We start from the raw sequence: 14900 nt of genomic DNA on the forward strand, positions 1-14900 counted from the left end.
ATGAGCTCCATACTGCCATGACATCAAGCAAAGCACTTTCTCTATGGCATCAGAGTGTGCACTGAATAACTACATAATCATACGAAATCTTATGCATTTTTACTGTTTATTTTGCCAACCTCATAGATACAGTAGCAAATCATATGTAGGTAGGCTATCATTTAAAATAATCTGTTCAAATCAGTCACATTCAAATAGCAAGATAGTTATGTCTATTTTATATGTAATATATTGACCTAGTGGCTGATTTATATTTGCCTACTATTAGATACGTGAAATATTAGTGATATAAAATATCATATAAAATGATACGAATAGGTTATATAATCAATATATTTATACATTTATACAATATACATATATTTAACAACATAAAGCCATCCTACCCTTAAATTCGCAGGATCACGGTTATTTGAGCGTCTAGGCCAGGGCTGTCAGTGACTTTGTTTACATTAAAGCTCCTGGTAACAGCCTCAACTCAATAAAGGTACAGAGATATGGACACTGTTTACACACAAATTACACAACAACCAAGAGCAGGTTTCTGCAAGACTCGTGTCATAAGTTTTTTTCTCTCTCTCTAAATGGAGATAAAGTTCTGTAGCGTATTCAAGGTCATTGTCAATCGCCCTTTGTTTCTACGCAGAATCCTCGTCGTGAGCACATTCTTAGCCAAGATGTAGCTTAATAGCTTAAGTATATTCCACACATTGTGGCCAACTTTTAATATGTAAAACATTTAAATGTTTGGTAATATTAAATAACAGCGAGATAAGGATATAGTTTCTGTAACATTCTGACGCCATTGTGTCCCACTTGTGTACAAAATAAAAATAGCCGATATATAAACTCAAACAAAATCCAGTAATTTAAACTATTTTACTTTGTCTAAATAAGCAAATATGGCAAGTTTGATGAAAACAATTTATTTAAAATATATATTATTTGGGCTCTTTTTAGATTTTAGTGCACGTGATATGCTTAAAAAGTATTGAATTGAGTACAGGCCACAAATCTGGCCCACGAGATCCACTTTCCTGCAGAGTTTAGCTCTAACCCTAATCAAACACACCTGAGCAAGCTAATCAATGTCTTCAGGATCATTAGAAAATCACAGGTAGGTGAGTTTGATCAGGGTTGGAGCTAAACTCTGCAGCGCATTGGAGAAAGATTTGAGGAGCCCTGTGTTAGAGTAAATAGGCTTATCTATAGGCTAAATAAAAAATAGACAATTTTATTTTGGGGGCTTTTTGCTATAGGATAATAGTGTAGCGGCAGGAAAGTAGGGGTGAGAAGGGGGGAGTAGGATCAGGATATATGCCTCTGATTAGCATTTTGTAGCTTCTTAAAGCTAATTAATTAAGCTTGAGATGACAAAGCAATTTTCACTAAAATGCATGATTTGTCTGACCGAAATATAAATACAAAAAATACAAAACATTACTTTAAAACAAACTGGATAAGGGTTCAATGCAATTAGCAGTGATAATAAAAAGCTTCTGATTAGGGGGAACCCAGGTGCACAAGTGCAGGCATCCTGCTTGCAGTCATGCTGGGTGCTTCAACAAATGTGTGTTAGCCCTTGCAGCCATTCAATATTAGCACAGAATATATTTTCATAGAAAGCCAAGTAATTCTGCGTTTCTAATTTTGGATAAACTAACATATGCTCTCAAATAGACAGTTTGATGCACTTGTGTGCACAATTTGTAACATATGCCGTATCACATATTGTCTGTGAAAAGAGGAAAGTTTGAATCTATGACGCTTTTGTGTATGAATGGAGAGTGATAGCTGAATGGACAGGTATGGCTCAATGGCTTTGTTCACAAAAGCTGATGGATTTTCCTATTTGGCAGAGCACTTACCTAATGGAGGGTTGAAAAGCTTCCTTCTGGCAGTGCATTTAAAAAGGTGGGTGATGTTTGCTCTCACTCCAGCGGTGCGTCTAAAGACCGCAAAGACCTTGTTGGCTTAATAGCGACATGAGGTTTCACAAATATATTTTTTGTGAGAGCCAAATCACAAGAAGGGCATTTTTGTGCAGGTCTCACTTGGCCCATAAAATTTTTTTTTTTTCTTTACACGTTATTGGATATGACAGTGTCAGTGTATGTGATTTTTCAGAACAATGCAGGACACGTGGAGAGAAATACATTCATGCAAATATTGATTTACATTAATTGAAAAGCCTATTACGTTGGATGATAACATGTTTTAAATCACCAGTAAGCTTAGTTAATTGTGACTGGCTCTGTGACTGGCACTCAGTTTACCCAAGTTCAAGTGAAACAGTGTAATGAACTCTACAAGACCTATTTAGGGTGCTAAATATAACGTACAGAGTAACAGGCTAGTAGGTAGAAATCACATTTTATACTACAATAAATTTCCTTAAGTAGTGACTAGTTTATGTTCCTTTCATAGACTATGCAAACAAAAAAAAAGCAATTTAACTGGATTCAGTGCATCTTGAACTTGTATTTTTTGTCAGATCTGGCAGCAGGATGTTCTTATCCAGTATGTGTCTATAGATGAAGTCCTGGCTGATTTAGCTGTATTTAACAACTTTTGATGATCTATCTATCTATCTATCTATCTATCTATCTATCTATCTATCTATCTATCTATCTATCTATCTATCTATCTATCTATCTATTCTCTTTCTCTTTCTCTCTCTCTCTCTCTCTCTCTCTATATATATATATATATATATATACAGTATATATACACACTCTGTCAATGAACAGCCTGCTACTGCATATGAAATGTAGTGATCTGAAGTAGTGGAGAGCACTGATAAACTGGATCTGTTCTCGTAGCTGCCCGCTGGCTGGCACATGGAGCTGGACTGGAAGGAATCCCAAGAAAGACTGCTCTATTCCGCCTGGGGAATTCTAAATGGCGTGGCATTCATCCATTTATTTCAGACGAAGGGCCCCAGGCAACATTATGTTGCTTTGGTTTATCCCAGAATCATTGGTTATTGCCTCCTCCTTATGGTAGCTTCCAAGCAACCTCCTTCTCCCCGTGTTCTGTCGACAGCGGCTCAGCATTGCTTGAAACATAGACATGAAAATGACAGATACATCAGTAATCTTGGCCACTGTATCCTGGTATAATTGTGCTCTAGTTTTCCTGACTGTGGAAAGAGAGCGGCAACTGATCCCCCAGGAAGCAATGAATGGAACTCAACAATGCAGGAATGCAAGCCTGTGTGTGTGTGTGTGTGTGTGTGCACCAGACAGTGTGTGTTTTTGTTGGTGTGTACATGTCTGTGTTTGAGTGAACAACGGAAGCGAGATTTGGAAGCCGATTTCCAGTTCCTATAGCAACCATGATGTAAGCGGAGAGGGGCAACTGCGCCCCATTTCTCTATCTCTCCCCCCTCACTCTCCCTTTCTCTGCCTCTCCCCCTCGAAAAACAGACAGCCCAGCACACAGGAAACCTGGGTGTGGAAGATAGGGACATCATACTCATTTTTGCTGGAATATAAGGCATTTGTCTTGTATTTATTTTCTTGTTTTTATGTTTTTAAGATTTGCAAGCCGTTTAGTAACATGTACATTTCAATCTTGGAAGAGAAAGGTCCACTTGTCATGTCTGCCAAGAAAATCATTTAGTGCCAGAGGCTGTGGCAGTTGGTGTATGGCTGCTCTCAGATGAAGTCCCTGTAGAGAGCGCCTGTGTGAACTTTATTGTTTTTGGATTTTTTTGAAAAGGATAAAACTGTAAGTAATTTTAAAACTTTGTTATATGTTAAATATGTCATACTTAAATATTGCATTTCGAGTAAAATATCACAAATGTTTTATGTGATGTTACATATTATATTTATTAAAAGCTGTTTTTTAATAATGTTTGAAGATGATTTAATATTATTCTTTTGTGCTACTTCTAACACCAAATTTAAAATTTTATTAAAATTGTTAACTAATTCAAACTTTGCTGGTATGCAGTTTATGCATCATGGCAACTCTAAAATAAGTTATTATCCCAGATATATTTCACACATAAGTGAACAAACTTTTCAGGCTTACAAAAGCAAGTCTGCTTTTAAAAAGTTGAAAAGTTTAAATGTGTTTAATAATCTAAATATAGTTTTTAGTTCATGTTTGCATCATTCTGGGGACACGAACTGTCTATGTTATATTTGGCACTTACTGAAATTGTTGCTGACATTATGTTTCAAAATGTGCTTCAAAATCAAGGACCATAAGTTATTTCATTAATTGTTGCAAGAGTGTTTAATCTTCTGCTCTGTATTCTTTTTTTAAGGGTAAGTCCCAGTCACCTCTAATGAGGTCTGCCCTTTCACTGTGCTCAGAGACCCCAGAAGCAGCGGCATGGAGAACCGACGCTGCCAGCACTCTCAACAGCCCAATGCCCAGGCCCAAGAGGCCTCGTCTGGGCCCCAGTCCTCCATGCCCCAGTCCCCTTTACTGTCTGGAGCCTCCTCCCTCATCTCCCTTACCCAGACAGAGGAGTTCTTTGACCTGATAGCCAGTTCCCAGAGCCGCAGACTGGACGACCAGAGAGCCAGTATAGGGGACCGTCTGGGCATCAGGATAGCACAGAACAATGTGGGACACTTGTGCGAGTCATGTAGTCCACAGGAACCTAGTGACGAGTTTTTCAACATGCTCGTTAAGTATCAGGTAACACAATAGCAACTGAAATTCAATATCAGATGCGAGGTGTACAAATGTGCTTTAGACTTACGTTCCTCAGAGTTCCTCTGTTTGCATGTTGTAAACTTTCTCACCTCTGTCCCCCTCTAGTCCTCCAGAATCAATGATCAGAGGTGCTCTTTGCCACCAGCACCAGACCCAGATGAAGACTTCTTCTGCCTAATTCAGAGAGTGCAATCCAAACGTATGGATGAACAACGGGTTTCTTTTCCTTCTGATGAAAAGGATGAAACAGACTTAAATTATAAGTCCAAAACCTCTGAGGGCTCAAGCTAGAGACTGTGACACTTCTGATACGACTTCCACAAAGTCTTCTGCAAACTCTGACTCTCTGGCTGCACATTTTGCGAGATCTTCAGAGGCTGGAATTAGGGAGGAGTAATATAGGTTTATTTTAATTAGTAGGATTATATCACGTTGAATTGTTTCATATTTTTACAGACAAGTTACCCTGAGGTCAATCCAAACTCAACAGATGTGATTCAGAGGGAATGGAAACACTCACCTGTTTGTATGTTCCAACAATGGTTCTTTCACAAAAATGTTTGTGCAGATTTCAAGCAAAGCAGCACCATGGAAAATGATTAACATGATGCTTTCCGAGGATAAAATTACTAACTACTGTCACACAACACAGTATAGATCAGTGTGACAAACAATGGCAGCACATAATCTCCAAGCAGGTGCATGTTCATTTAACTCAAGTGGAAAGTGGGTTTCAGCACACCCTGAATATGAATTAACTGATTCCCAACAGATGGGAGCAATTGTATTTGGCATGACACTGAGGTTACATGGCTCACGGATCAGTTCATTAGGTTGTCTAATTCTGCTGATAAGTAATATAAGTAATACCAATAGTAATAGACTTCTTTCAGAAGATTTAAGAAAAGCTAAATCCATCTTTAGCATTAAAAAGTGCATATTGTTAGTCTGTGAAAAGTGGATAGACTCGTTTTGAGGTGCACTGTTTAACATGGTGGTTTTTGTTTCATTGGAATAAAAGTGATGTTTTAGTATGATTTTAGTATGTCTTTAATATTATTTTTCAGTGGGGATGATAGTATGATCTTTGATCTATTTTATTTTTAATTTTTAAAATAGTTCACCCTAAAAATTAAACTTTTGGCACCTTGTTTTTGGCACCTTATCAAGTTGTTCCAAACCTGTATGACACAACGAGATTGGTTCAAACAATTTGAGGTGGGACTATTTTCATTTAAGACTTGTTTTTGTACTTGATTTTGTACGGAGCCACATGACATGCAGAAGTTTTGACTTATTAATTTGTGGCCACATTTTTTAAATTTGTTACCCTTGTTTTATTTAAATTGTTCTTGCGATTTCTTAATTTTTGGCCACATTGTACTAATTCATTCCCCCTGTTTAATTTACTATGTCTAAACTATGGCAGCGATTTAACTAAAACGAGGGAACAAAGTAGCCTAGTACAATTTGGCCACAATTGATGTAAAATTAGGGAAAGAAGGAAGTCATGAATGATCAGTGCTGGGTAGTAACTAATTAGATGACTGGATAACGTAATCATATTCCAAAAATTAAGTACTTGTAATTAGATTATACTACATTGTAAGGAACCCCAGTTTGGGCAACTTTGGCATAATGGCTAAATGCACTATGATGTGGATAACAAAGGATGGAAAATATTTTGTTACATCTTTTTGTTTTTGGCACCTTAGTCAAGTTGTTCCAAACCTGTATGACACAACGAGATTGGTTCAAACAATTTGAGGTGGGACTATTTTCGTTTAAGACTTGTTTTTGTACTTGATTTTGTACGGAGCCACATGACATGCAGAAATTTTGACTTATTAATTTGTGGCCACATTTTTTAAATTTGTTACCCTTGTTTTATTTAAATTGTTCTTGCGATTTCTTAATTTTTGGCCACATTGTACTAATTAATTCCCCCTGTTTAATTTACTATGTCTAAACTATGGCAGCGATTTAACTAAAACGAGGGAACAAAGTAGCCTAGTACAATTTGGCCACAATTGATGTAAAATTAGGGAAAGAAGGAAGTCATGAATGATCAGTGCTGGGTAGTAACTAATTAGATGACTGGATAACGTAATCATATTCCAAAAATTAAGTACTTGTAATTAGATTATACTACATTGTAAGGAACCCCAGTTTGGGCAACTTTGGCATAATGGCTAAATGCACTATGATGTGGATAACAAAGGATGGAAAATATTTTGTTACATCTTAGGTGAAATGTAATCTAAAAGTAATCAAACAGTCAGGATACAATATGTGTATCAGTGATTACATTACTATCTACAATTATGTAATTTGTAATCAGTAATGGACTACAATTTGTAAGTAACCCAGTACTGTGAAAGATGTCATGTAAAAAAAATCTTTATTTGTGGCTCTTTTTTGCCATGTGCCTGGCTCCTTATTTGTTTATTTATTTACTCATTTATTCATGCAAATATTAAGTTCTGTATAATGACATAAAAACACCTCACTTTAGAGGATTTGTCAATGTCATTATTTTTCACTTGATTAAAGATTTACTTAAAACAATTGCATCACAAAAACCTAAGTGTTTTGTTTACAATAAAATAAAATAAGATCTCTAGCTAAGATTTTAGCAAATGGTTGCAATATAACAAAGAGTGAAAAATGTAAGGGGGTCTGAATACTTTATATATATAATACAATATTTAATTGCGGTATTGATACCAAGGATACTCGATACTGGTGGATTAGACTATTACTCTCGACTACACGCTACTAAGGGTCACTTTGAGCTCAGCATTCATGAGCGTGACTATAACAACTGATGAATGGAAACATCGCCCGGAGGTCATCGGCGTCAAAACAGCGGAGAACGACCCAATGCGATGATGCACGACAGCACAGCTGCTCAGAGGGTGAAACGCAACAGATGAGCAGATGATAGACACAGCTGCTGCTCTACTGACTTACAAACGCTGCTCTGGATAACCGAAAAGAATGAACACAAACGACGCGAAGGATTACCTCTCCAAACGACAGATCCCACACCTTTTTGAGGTAAGAATCACCTCCAGGAGAAGCATTTTCAAGTATTTTAATATTAACGTCACTTAGAGAACAACACATCTGGAAACATCTGATCATGTAGTCTGTTTTCAAGGTGAGCATATATATGCCTTCATATTATTCACCTTCCAGTTCTCTTTCTCAGAGTTCTTCATGGTTAATGATAAATGATAGATTAATAATGATAGCTATTTCTACTGTCAACAGTTTTTATATGAAAAATCTATTGGGGGGAAAAAAGCTTACTAGAGCTGATGTGAGCTGATAGCATGAATTAATCAAAAGTCTGTGTCTATTTAGCATGCACAATTGCATGGTAAATGAGATATTTCAAGGTGTCTCTATGGTGATTCTCAAGTAGGGTGCTGTAATGGCAAAGAGGAGGGTCAGCAAGAGGGAAGATTCTCCTCAGGCAGCGTCAACAAGTGCTTGTGCTTGTGTGGGAGATATGTAGTTGCATACAAAATACTTTGTCCATGGAGGATCATAGAACACACTTCTGACAGGCTTTCCATCTTCAAATTGATCCTATATATAATGAAGCTCAATATTGTTGGTCATCACCACATGTATGACATTTGTTCAGGCAGGACACAATTGGTGAAGGTTGTAAACATGAGTTTCAGCACATCAACACTTTGGCTGTCACCAAGGCAACAAGCTATGCACTTTATATTTACTTTACGTGACTCATCTTAGGAAATGTGGGCAATGGAGAGCGAGGGGGAGAGAAGGAGTCAAACAGTCAAATTCTTGCATGTGCCCGAACACGCAATTCACTGAGGAATGCAAACACGCAGGTTTAGGTTCATGTGCATACCTCTAGATATTCATCTCTGAAACAGCGTGTAAAGATACAGTATGTAAGGAAGATTAAGAAAGTGTATCTAAAGTAGTTAACTTAATTCATTTCAGTTCATAACTATTATTTAAACTGGTATCATAGCAAGTATCTCAGCTCGTACTCGAGGAGGAAAAAACACCTCTGTTTCATTCAGAGGCCCAAACTGAGAAGAAATATGCAATTTGGTGCAGTTTCTGATGTTTATATGGCCAGAAAGTAAGATGAAATTCTGTTTATTTACAATGTAACTCAATAAAATCTTTATAATAGCATAGCAGACTTCTTAAAATGTATATACATATCAGTTATCACTCTATATACCAATAAAATGTCTTAGTACATTTAATAAAGCTCTGTAGTTTTGATTTTGGGTGCAAAACATAATGCAATGCAATACTATGATGACTGAGAGACATACAAATAAACGTTGCTCAAAAGCCAACTGAAAAGTTGCTTCAGTTTCATCTTGAAATATTACTAACACTATAAGAGTTATTTTCATGTACTAAAAATGACAAAAAATCTGAAATGATTTCACAGGAAAAAGACACATGTACCACAACCTTTTTTTGATCAAGTATAAATATAGCAGGTTACTAGTTTTTACAGTTCAAGCTTAGTTTGTTTTTAATGTTTTTTCTCCATATCGATACTGCATTAGTCCTTAAAAATGCTGTGGTCTGTTATTATACTGATACCTCAAGCAAATTCAGCCTTTTGTTATGGTTCTGTTTGGACACTGTTCCTTTATTCAGTGGCTGAATGTGTCTTTAGCTGTTTGATACCCGTGAGGATTGAGATGTAAATTCTCAAGCAGTTTTATTTGCATCAAAAGAAGCAAACAGCTGATTATTTAGAGCTCAGATTTTCCATTCCATGTCCCTCTGAATGGCCCGGAGTATGAACTGCTAACACGTGTGGGATGAATAGAAAAACAATTTGCAAGTATTATTTTTTCTCCCTGGATGTTATTCATTTTTTCCCCTCTTTGTCATATCATTCAGAAGTCGTTTAGCTCTGTTTGGCTAATAATCAAAACATGTTCTCATGTTCCTTGCTTTGAGGTAAATAAGCAAGAAAGGACTTTTTGTCACAATTGTCAGTGATGCACAAAATTATGATGAACATATGGTGAAAGACGTTGTTTATACAAATAGATGCACCGGAATTCTACACTCTGAAATACAAAGTTGCATTTCTGAAACACTCAACTAAGCATTTCATTATGTGCCCTCTAGAAGCTTGCGTTCTGCAAGCGAATGGCGCATTATAGTGCCATCCCAAAGAGGCACAAAATCACTTTCACAGACTTTTACATTAACTGTTCCCTCCTGGTGAAATGACCTGCCCAACTCAATCCGAGCAGCTGAGTCCTTAGCCATCTTGCACTCTCTATTCTGTTTCTATTCTTACTACTTGTTTTCTTTTAAAAAAAGCCTCTAACACTAACATTCTCTATTCTATCTTCTTGTTTTATTTTTATTTATTATAAAAAAAAAACCTTGCTACGTGTACACTCTTAAAAATAAAGGTGCCTCAAAAGGTTCTTCACAGCGATGCCATAGAAGAACCATTTTTGGTTCCACAAAGAACCATTCAGTCAAAGGTTCTTTAAAGAACCATCTCTTTCTTACCTTTTTATAATCTTTATAACTCTTTCGCCACAAAGAACCTTTTGTGAAACAGAAAGGTTCTTCAGATGTTAAAGGTTCTTTATGGAACCATTTAGACAAAAAGGTTCTTCTATGGCATCATGAAGCACCTTTATTTTTAAGAGTGTACTGCTTTTCCCCTCTTTGTCATATCATTCAGAAGTCGTTTAGCTCTGTTTGGCTAATAATCAAAACATGTTCTCATGTTCCTTGCTTTGAGGTAAATAAGCAAGAAAGGACTTTTTGTCACAATTGTCAGTGATGCACAAAATTATGATGAACATATGGTGAAAGACGTTGTTTATACAAATAGATGCACCGGAATTCTACACTCTGAAATACAAAGTTGCATTTCTGAAACACTCAACTAAGCATTTCATTATGTGCCCTCTAGAAGCTTGCGTTCTGCAAGCGAATGGCGCATTATAGTGCCATCCCAAAGAGGCACAAAATCACTTTCACAGACTTTTACATTAACTGTTCCCTCCTGGTGAAATGACCTGCCCAACTCAATCCGAGCAGCTGAGTCCTTAGCCATCTTGCACTCTCTATTCTGTTTCTATTCTTACTACTTGTTTTCTTTTAAAAAAAGCCTCTAACACTAACATTCTCTATTCTATCTTCTTGTTTTATTTTTATTTATTATAAAAAAAAAACCTTGCTACGTGTACACTCTTAAAAATAAAGGTGCCTCAAAAGGTTCTTCACAGCGATGCCATAGAAGAACCATTTTTGGTTCCACAAAAGAACCATTCAGTCAAAGGTTCTTTAAAGAACCATCTCTTTCTTACCTTTTTATAATCTTTATAACTCTTTCGCCACAAAGAACCTTTTGTGAAACAGAAAGGTTCTTCAGATGTTAAAGGTTCTTTATGGAACCATTTAGACAAAAAGGTTCTTCTATGGCATCATGAAGCACCTTTATTTTTAAGAGTGTACTGCGTTAGGCTAACTGAGACTTGCCACAGCACTTACATATTATTGCCCCTTTGTTGGTTTTGATTGCTTCTATTGTCCTCATTTGTAAGTCATTTAACAGTTTCATATAACAAAACTGTTCAAACTCTTTGTGTATCTCACAGAGCATGTTAACAGGGCTGATGTACCACAGGCCCGAGGACCCTTTGACATTCTTGGAGAGTTGCCTGCAGAAAACACGAGACCTCGGGGGTCCTGAATGTGTGGCCTGGGACACTTTTATTACACCTGATCGAAAACCTCTACCACCAATCACCCCGGCACAGGGAAAGAAAGCCCCCTGCAAACTCGGTAATTTGAAGGCACATTATCTTAGCAAGCACTAAAATGTCTGGAAAAAAATAGCTAGTTGGACATGATGGATGTACATTAAAAAGACACTTTGCATTTTAGTTGCATTGGCTTTTTATTTAATTTTCATTTTATTTATCATTTTAATGACGTAATGTCAAACAGCACAGAAAACATTTTAAAAAAACAATATACACAATTCAGATGACAAAGGGAAAAAAGTACTGAAAAATTAACAGTATGAGTGAAAAAATAAAGAAACATTTAACAACAATGAAAACAAGAAAAAGTCAACAAGTGAGAGGTTTTTAATCATTTCATATAATTCCAAATTTTATTAAATGCTTTAATTTACAAATGTTAATTTTTCTAGGGCAAAGCAATAAGTAATTTCCATTAACCACTTCTGAATTGAGATAGTAAGCTCTGATTTTTCACTTTAAAAGAGAAGACTTCATAACAATCAGCAATAGTTCTTCCATGAGCTTAATGGCACAGCTACTCTTGAGGTTAGAATTAGAAAATTACCCAACATGCAGACCTCTGGATCCATTGGGAAAGGACTGTACTGAATCGTACATTAAAGTTCCCATGAAATCCAAATATACTTTATTTACTTTACTAGCGCACATTGCTAGTCTTGATGTAAACAATTAATCCGTGCAAGTTAATCTGCTGAAAGAAAAAGTTTGTCTTCGTAATCTTTAATCAAAATCTGAACATTTACTTCCGCTCTGGAATGGCATTCCTTTTCTGATGACGTTAGTTTGACGGCTTGGGCAGAATATCCTTAAACACACAACTCCAACCTTTAGATTGCTGTGAGTGAGAGACAAAGAGGAGAAGCGCAAACATAAAACCATGCCCTCTATTCAATATTCCGTTTCAGCTGGATCTACGTCACTACACTGAAATAATACTTTAATCAATATTTTTTGTGATACTTTTCATTTTTATGCTTAATGAAAGCATTAAAACTCAAAATGAATTATATTTGAGTGTTTTTATATTGGACTCTCTCTTTAAATCACTAAAACGTCATTTTCTAGATAAAAAAACAGCAGCTAAGGAACCAAATATGAATCTGAAAGGCAGCTGTGAAAATGAAAACTAAATAATAAATAAACTTAGGAAGGTTAAACATGGTTCAAGTGTTGAAAATGACCCGAATATCTCAATAATGAACATCTAACCACATAGATTTGTGTGGGTTTCCATCAAATGCGTGAATTAAGAGTATGTTTGAGGTCATATAAAAGCAATGAATGTAATCTGTTTCCTTCCACAGACAGTGGTCCTGGTCCAGGCCCCGGACCTTACCGTCGATATGACAGGTTGCCACCAATCCAGGCCCAGTTCTCTATAGAAAGTGACTCAGACATGACGGAGTCCTCGGGGCTCATACAGGAATATGATGTCTTTGACCCATCAAAACCACGACCACACATCATATTCATTATAGGTGAGTGGTCATCACTGTCAGCTGGTCATTTTCAGTCTGTTTCAGTCATTTGATCTTTTTTATGAATTCATCTTGTTCTAAATTCCAACTCTTTGAGCTGGATGAAATGAAATTCAGTAGACCTTGACCTTAATTAATTTGAAATTAGCATTTCCATTGTGCTGTTTCTGTGATGTAAAAAGGCATTTGCTATAATATTTTCCAGGTGGACCGGGCAGTGGGAAGGGCACTCAGACAGCTAAACTTGCACATCACTATGATTACGAACATGTGTCTGTGGGGGAAATTTTGAGGAACCAGTTGCTGCATCATGCCCCCAGTGACAGGAAATGGGAGCTGATTGCTCAGATCATTGCCAATGGAGAACTGGCACCTCAGGTGTGGCAATTTAACCATCAATTGTGTGAATTTCGCAGATGTGGTGTATTTAAAGCTGTTCAATTACTAAACTAACATAAACTCCCATTCAGAAGTTTTTTTTTTTTAAAGAAATAAAATATTTTTAAAAATGATCATGGTTTCAAATACACACACACACACACTCACACACACACATATAAAAGGAGTAGTTCACCCAAAAATGTACTCACCCATAGGCCATCCAAGATGTAGATCGAGTTTGTTTCTTCATTGTAGCAGATTTTGAGAAATTTAGCATTACATCACTTTCTGACCAATGTCCCAATATTTTCTGTTTTTGTTTTTGAATTTTAATGTTGTTTTGACTTGATATTATTCATGTATATTTGGAGCTCAAGCCAGAAATAATTGGAGCTCCAAACGCACCAAATTATAATGCAATATCACAATAACAATATTAAATGTTTTCAAACAAATTGCCTCACCTATTCCTGTAAAAACATTACAAGGATTAAATGATTACTGATAAATAACTAATTTATTTATGAACACAATGTTTCTGGTTTTATCTTACTCCACAATATGAGCACATTGGAGAGAGACAAAAAAATAAATAAATAAATACAAAAAACGGAGAGAGGTGCTACAAACATGTCCTCGGGCTGTGTTCTCATTAATAGATGTTCATCCCAGCTGTGCCAATTTTTCACAGTGAGACATCAGTGAACACAGACTCTCTCTCTGCCCTTGCTGACCCCCAATATTTTCTGGTTTTGTTTTTGAATTTTAATGTTGTTTTGACTTGATATTATTCATGTATATTTGGAGCTCAAGCCAGAAATAATTGGAGCTCCAAACGCACCAAATTATAATGCAATATCACAATAACAATATTAAATGTTTTCAAACAAATTGCCTCACCTATTCCTGCAAAAACATTACAAGGATTAAATGATTACTGATAAATAACTAATTTATTTATGAACACAATGTTTCTGGTTTTATCTTACTCCACAATATGAGCACATTGGAGAGAGACAAAAAAAATAAAAATAAATACAAAAAACGGAGAGAGGTGCTACAAACATGTCCTCGGGCTGTGTTCTCATTAATAGATGTTCATCCCAGCTGTGCCAATTTTTCACAGTGAGACATCAGTGAACACAGACTCTCTCTCTGCCCTTGCTGACAGACCTTGACCGTTCACTCAAGTGCCAAAATGCTCCTACTTTAAATACTGAGGAGTACTGAAATGTAAATGTACTTGTTGAAAGATGATACACAGAAATTAGTGGAAAAACAAGTAGTAAAAGTTTATTAAACATCAGGATCTATTTCATGTAATTTCTACACTCACATTGCTTGTACATTTTCTGGACAAAAATTCACAATTGGGCCACTAGATGGCAGGCTTTTATTTCTTAAAAATAATTTGTTCAAGACCCTCACTGATTTGAAAGTTAATTCAGACGTCCACAATTATACCCAGTTCTGCCTGTTTAATAAATTAATATTATGAATTCTTAACTTTTGACGATGTAAACTGATTAATAAAGAAAAAATCTTT

General features: G+C 36.2%; 2 protein-coding genes across 4 annotated transcripts; both read left to right on the forward strand.

The window, feature by feature from the left end:
- The first annotated feature begins 1738 nt into the window (after positions 1 to 1738).
- LOC107587727 (G-protein-signaling modulator 1-like) lies at positions 1739 to 5679 on the forward strand. Of its 3 annotated transcripts, none has more exons than XM_016275609.1 (3): positions 1739 to 1914; positions 4329 to 4659; positions 4783 to 5679. In XM_016275609.1, the coding sequence occupies exons 1-3, from the start codon at positions 1799 to 1801 to the stop codon at positions 4966 to 4968; spliced, it is 633 nt and encodes a 210-aa protein (XP_016131095.1). In that variant the 5' UTR covers positions 1739 to 1798; the 3' UTR covers positions 4969 to 5679. The 3 variants fall into 3 exon arrangements, with proteins under 3 accessions (XP_016131095.1, XP_016131096.1, XP_016131097.1); XM_016275610.1 differs by having other exon boundaries at positions 1837 to 1914; positions 4280 to 4659; XM_016275611.1 differs by lacking the exon at positions 1739 to 1914 and adding an exon at positions 3436 to 3732 and having other exon boundaries at positions 4280 to 4659.
- A 1832-nt stretch (positions 5680 to 7511) lies between these two features.
- On the forward strand, positions 7512 to 13404 carry LOC107587706 (adenylate kinase isoenzyme 5-like). The gene is made up of 5 exons (XM_016275589.1): positions 7512 to 7737; positions 11325 to 11511; positions 12800 to 12973; positions 13179 to 13351; positions 13390 to 13404. Exons 1-5 carry the CDS (start codon positions 7678 to 7680, stop codon positions 13402 to 13404), a joined length of 609 nt encoding a protein of 202 aa, XP_016131075.1. The 5' UTR covers positions 7512 to 7677.
- Positions 13405 to 14900: the final 1496 nt, after the last annotated feature.

The sequence above is a fragment of the Sinocyclocheilus grahami genome, unplaced genomic scaffold, assembly GCF_001515645.1.
Source record: "Sinocyclocheilus grahami isolate Dianchi unplaced genomic scaffold, SAMN03320097.WGS_v1.1 scaffold95.1, whole genome shotgun sequence".
In the NCBI taxonomy this organism is placed as follows: domain Eukaryota; kingdom Metazoa; phylum Chordata; class Actinopteri; order Cypriniformes; family Cyprinidae; genus Sinocyclocheilus; species Sinocyclocheilus grahami.

What these genes read in the sequence shown, in the direction of transcription:
- LOC107587706 (XM_016275589.1), top strand. Translation starts at nt 7,678, where the DNA reads ATGAACACAAACGACGCGAAGGATTACCTCTCCAAACGACAGATCCCA. An exon ending in AGATCCCACACCTTTTTGAG is followed by an intron (nt 7,738 to 11,324) that starts GTAAGAATCACC and finishes TGTATCTCACAG; the next exon opens with AGCATGTTAACAGGGCTGAT. An exon ending in ACACATCATATTCATTATAG is followed by an intron (nt 12,974 to 13,178) that starts GTGAGTGGTCAT and finishes AATATTTTCCAG; the next exon opens with GTGGACCGGGCAGTGGGAAG.
- LOC107587727 (XM_016275609.1), top strand. Translation starts at nt 1,799, where the DNA reads ATGGACAGGTATGGCTCAATGGCTTTGTTCACAAAAGCTGATGGATTT. An exon ending in CTGGCAGTGCATTTAAAAAG is followed by an intron (nt 1,915 to 4,328) that starts GTGGGTGATGTT and finishes CACTGTGCTCAG; the next exon opens with AGACCCCAGAAGCAGCGGCA. An exon ending in ACATGCTCGTTAAGTATCAG is followed by an intron (nt 4,660 to 4,782) that starts GTAACACAATAG and finishes GTCCCCCTCTAG; the next exon opens with TCCTCCAGAATCAATGATCA.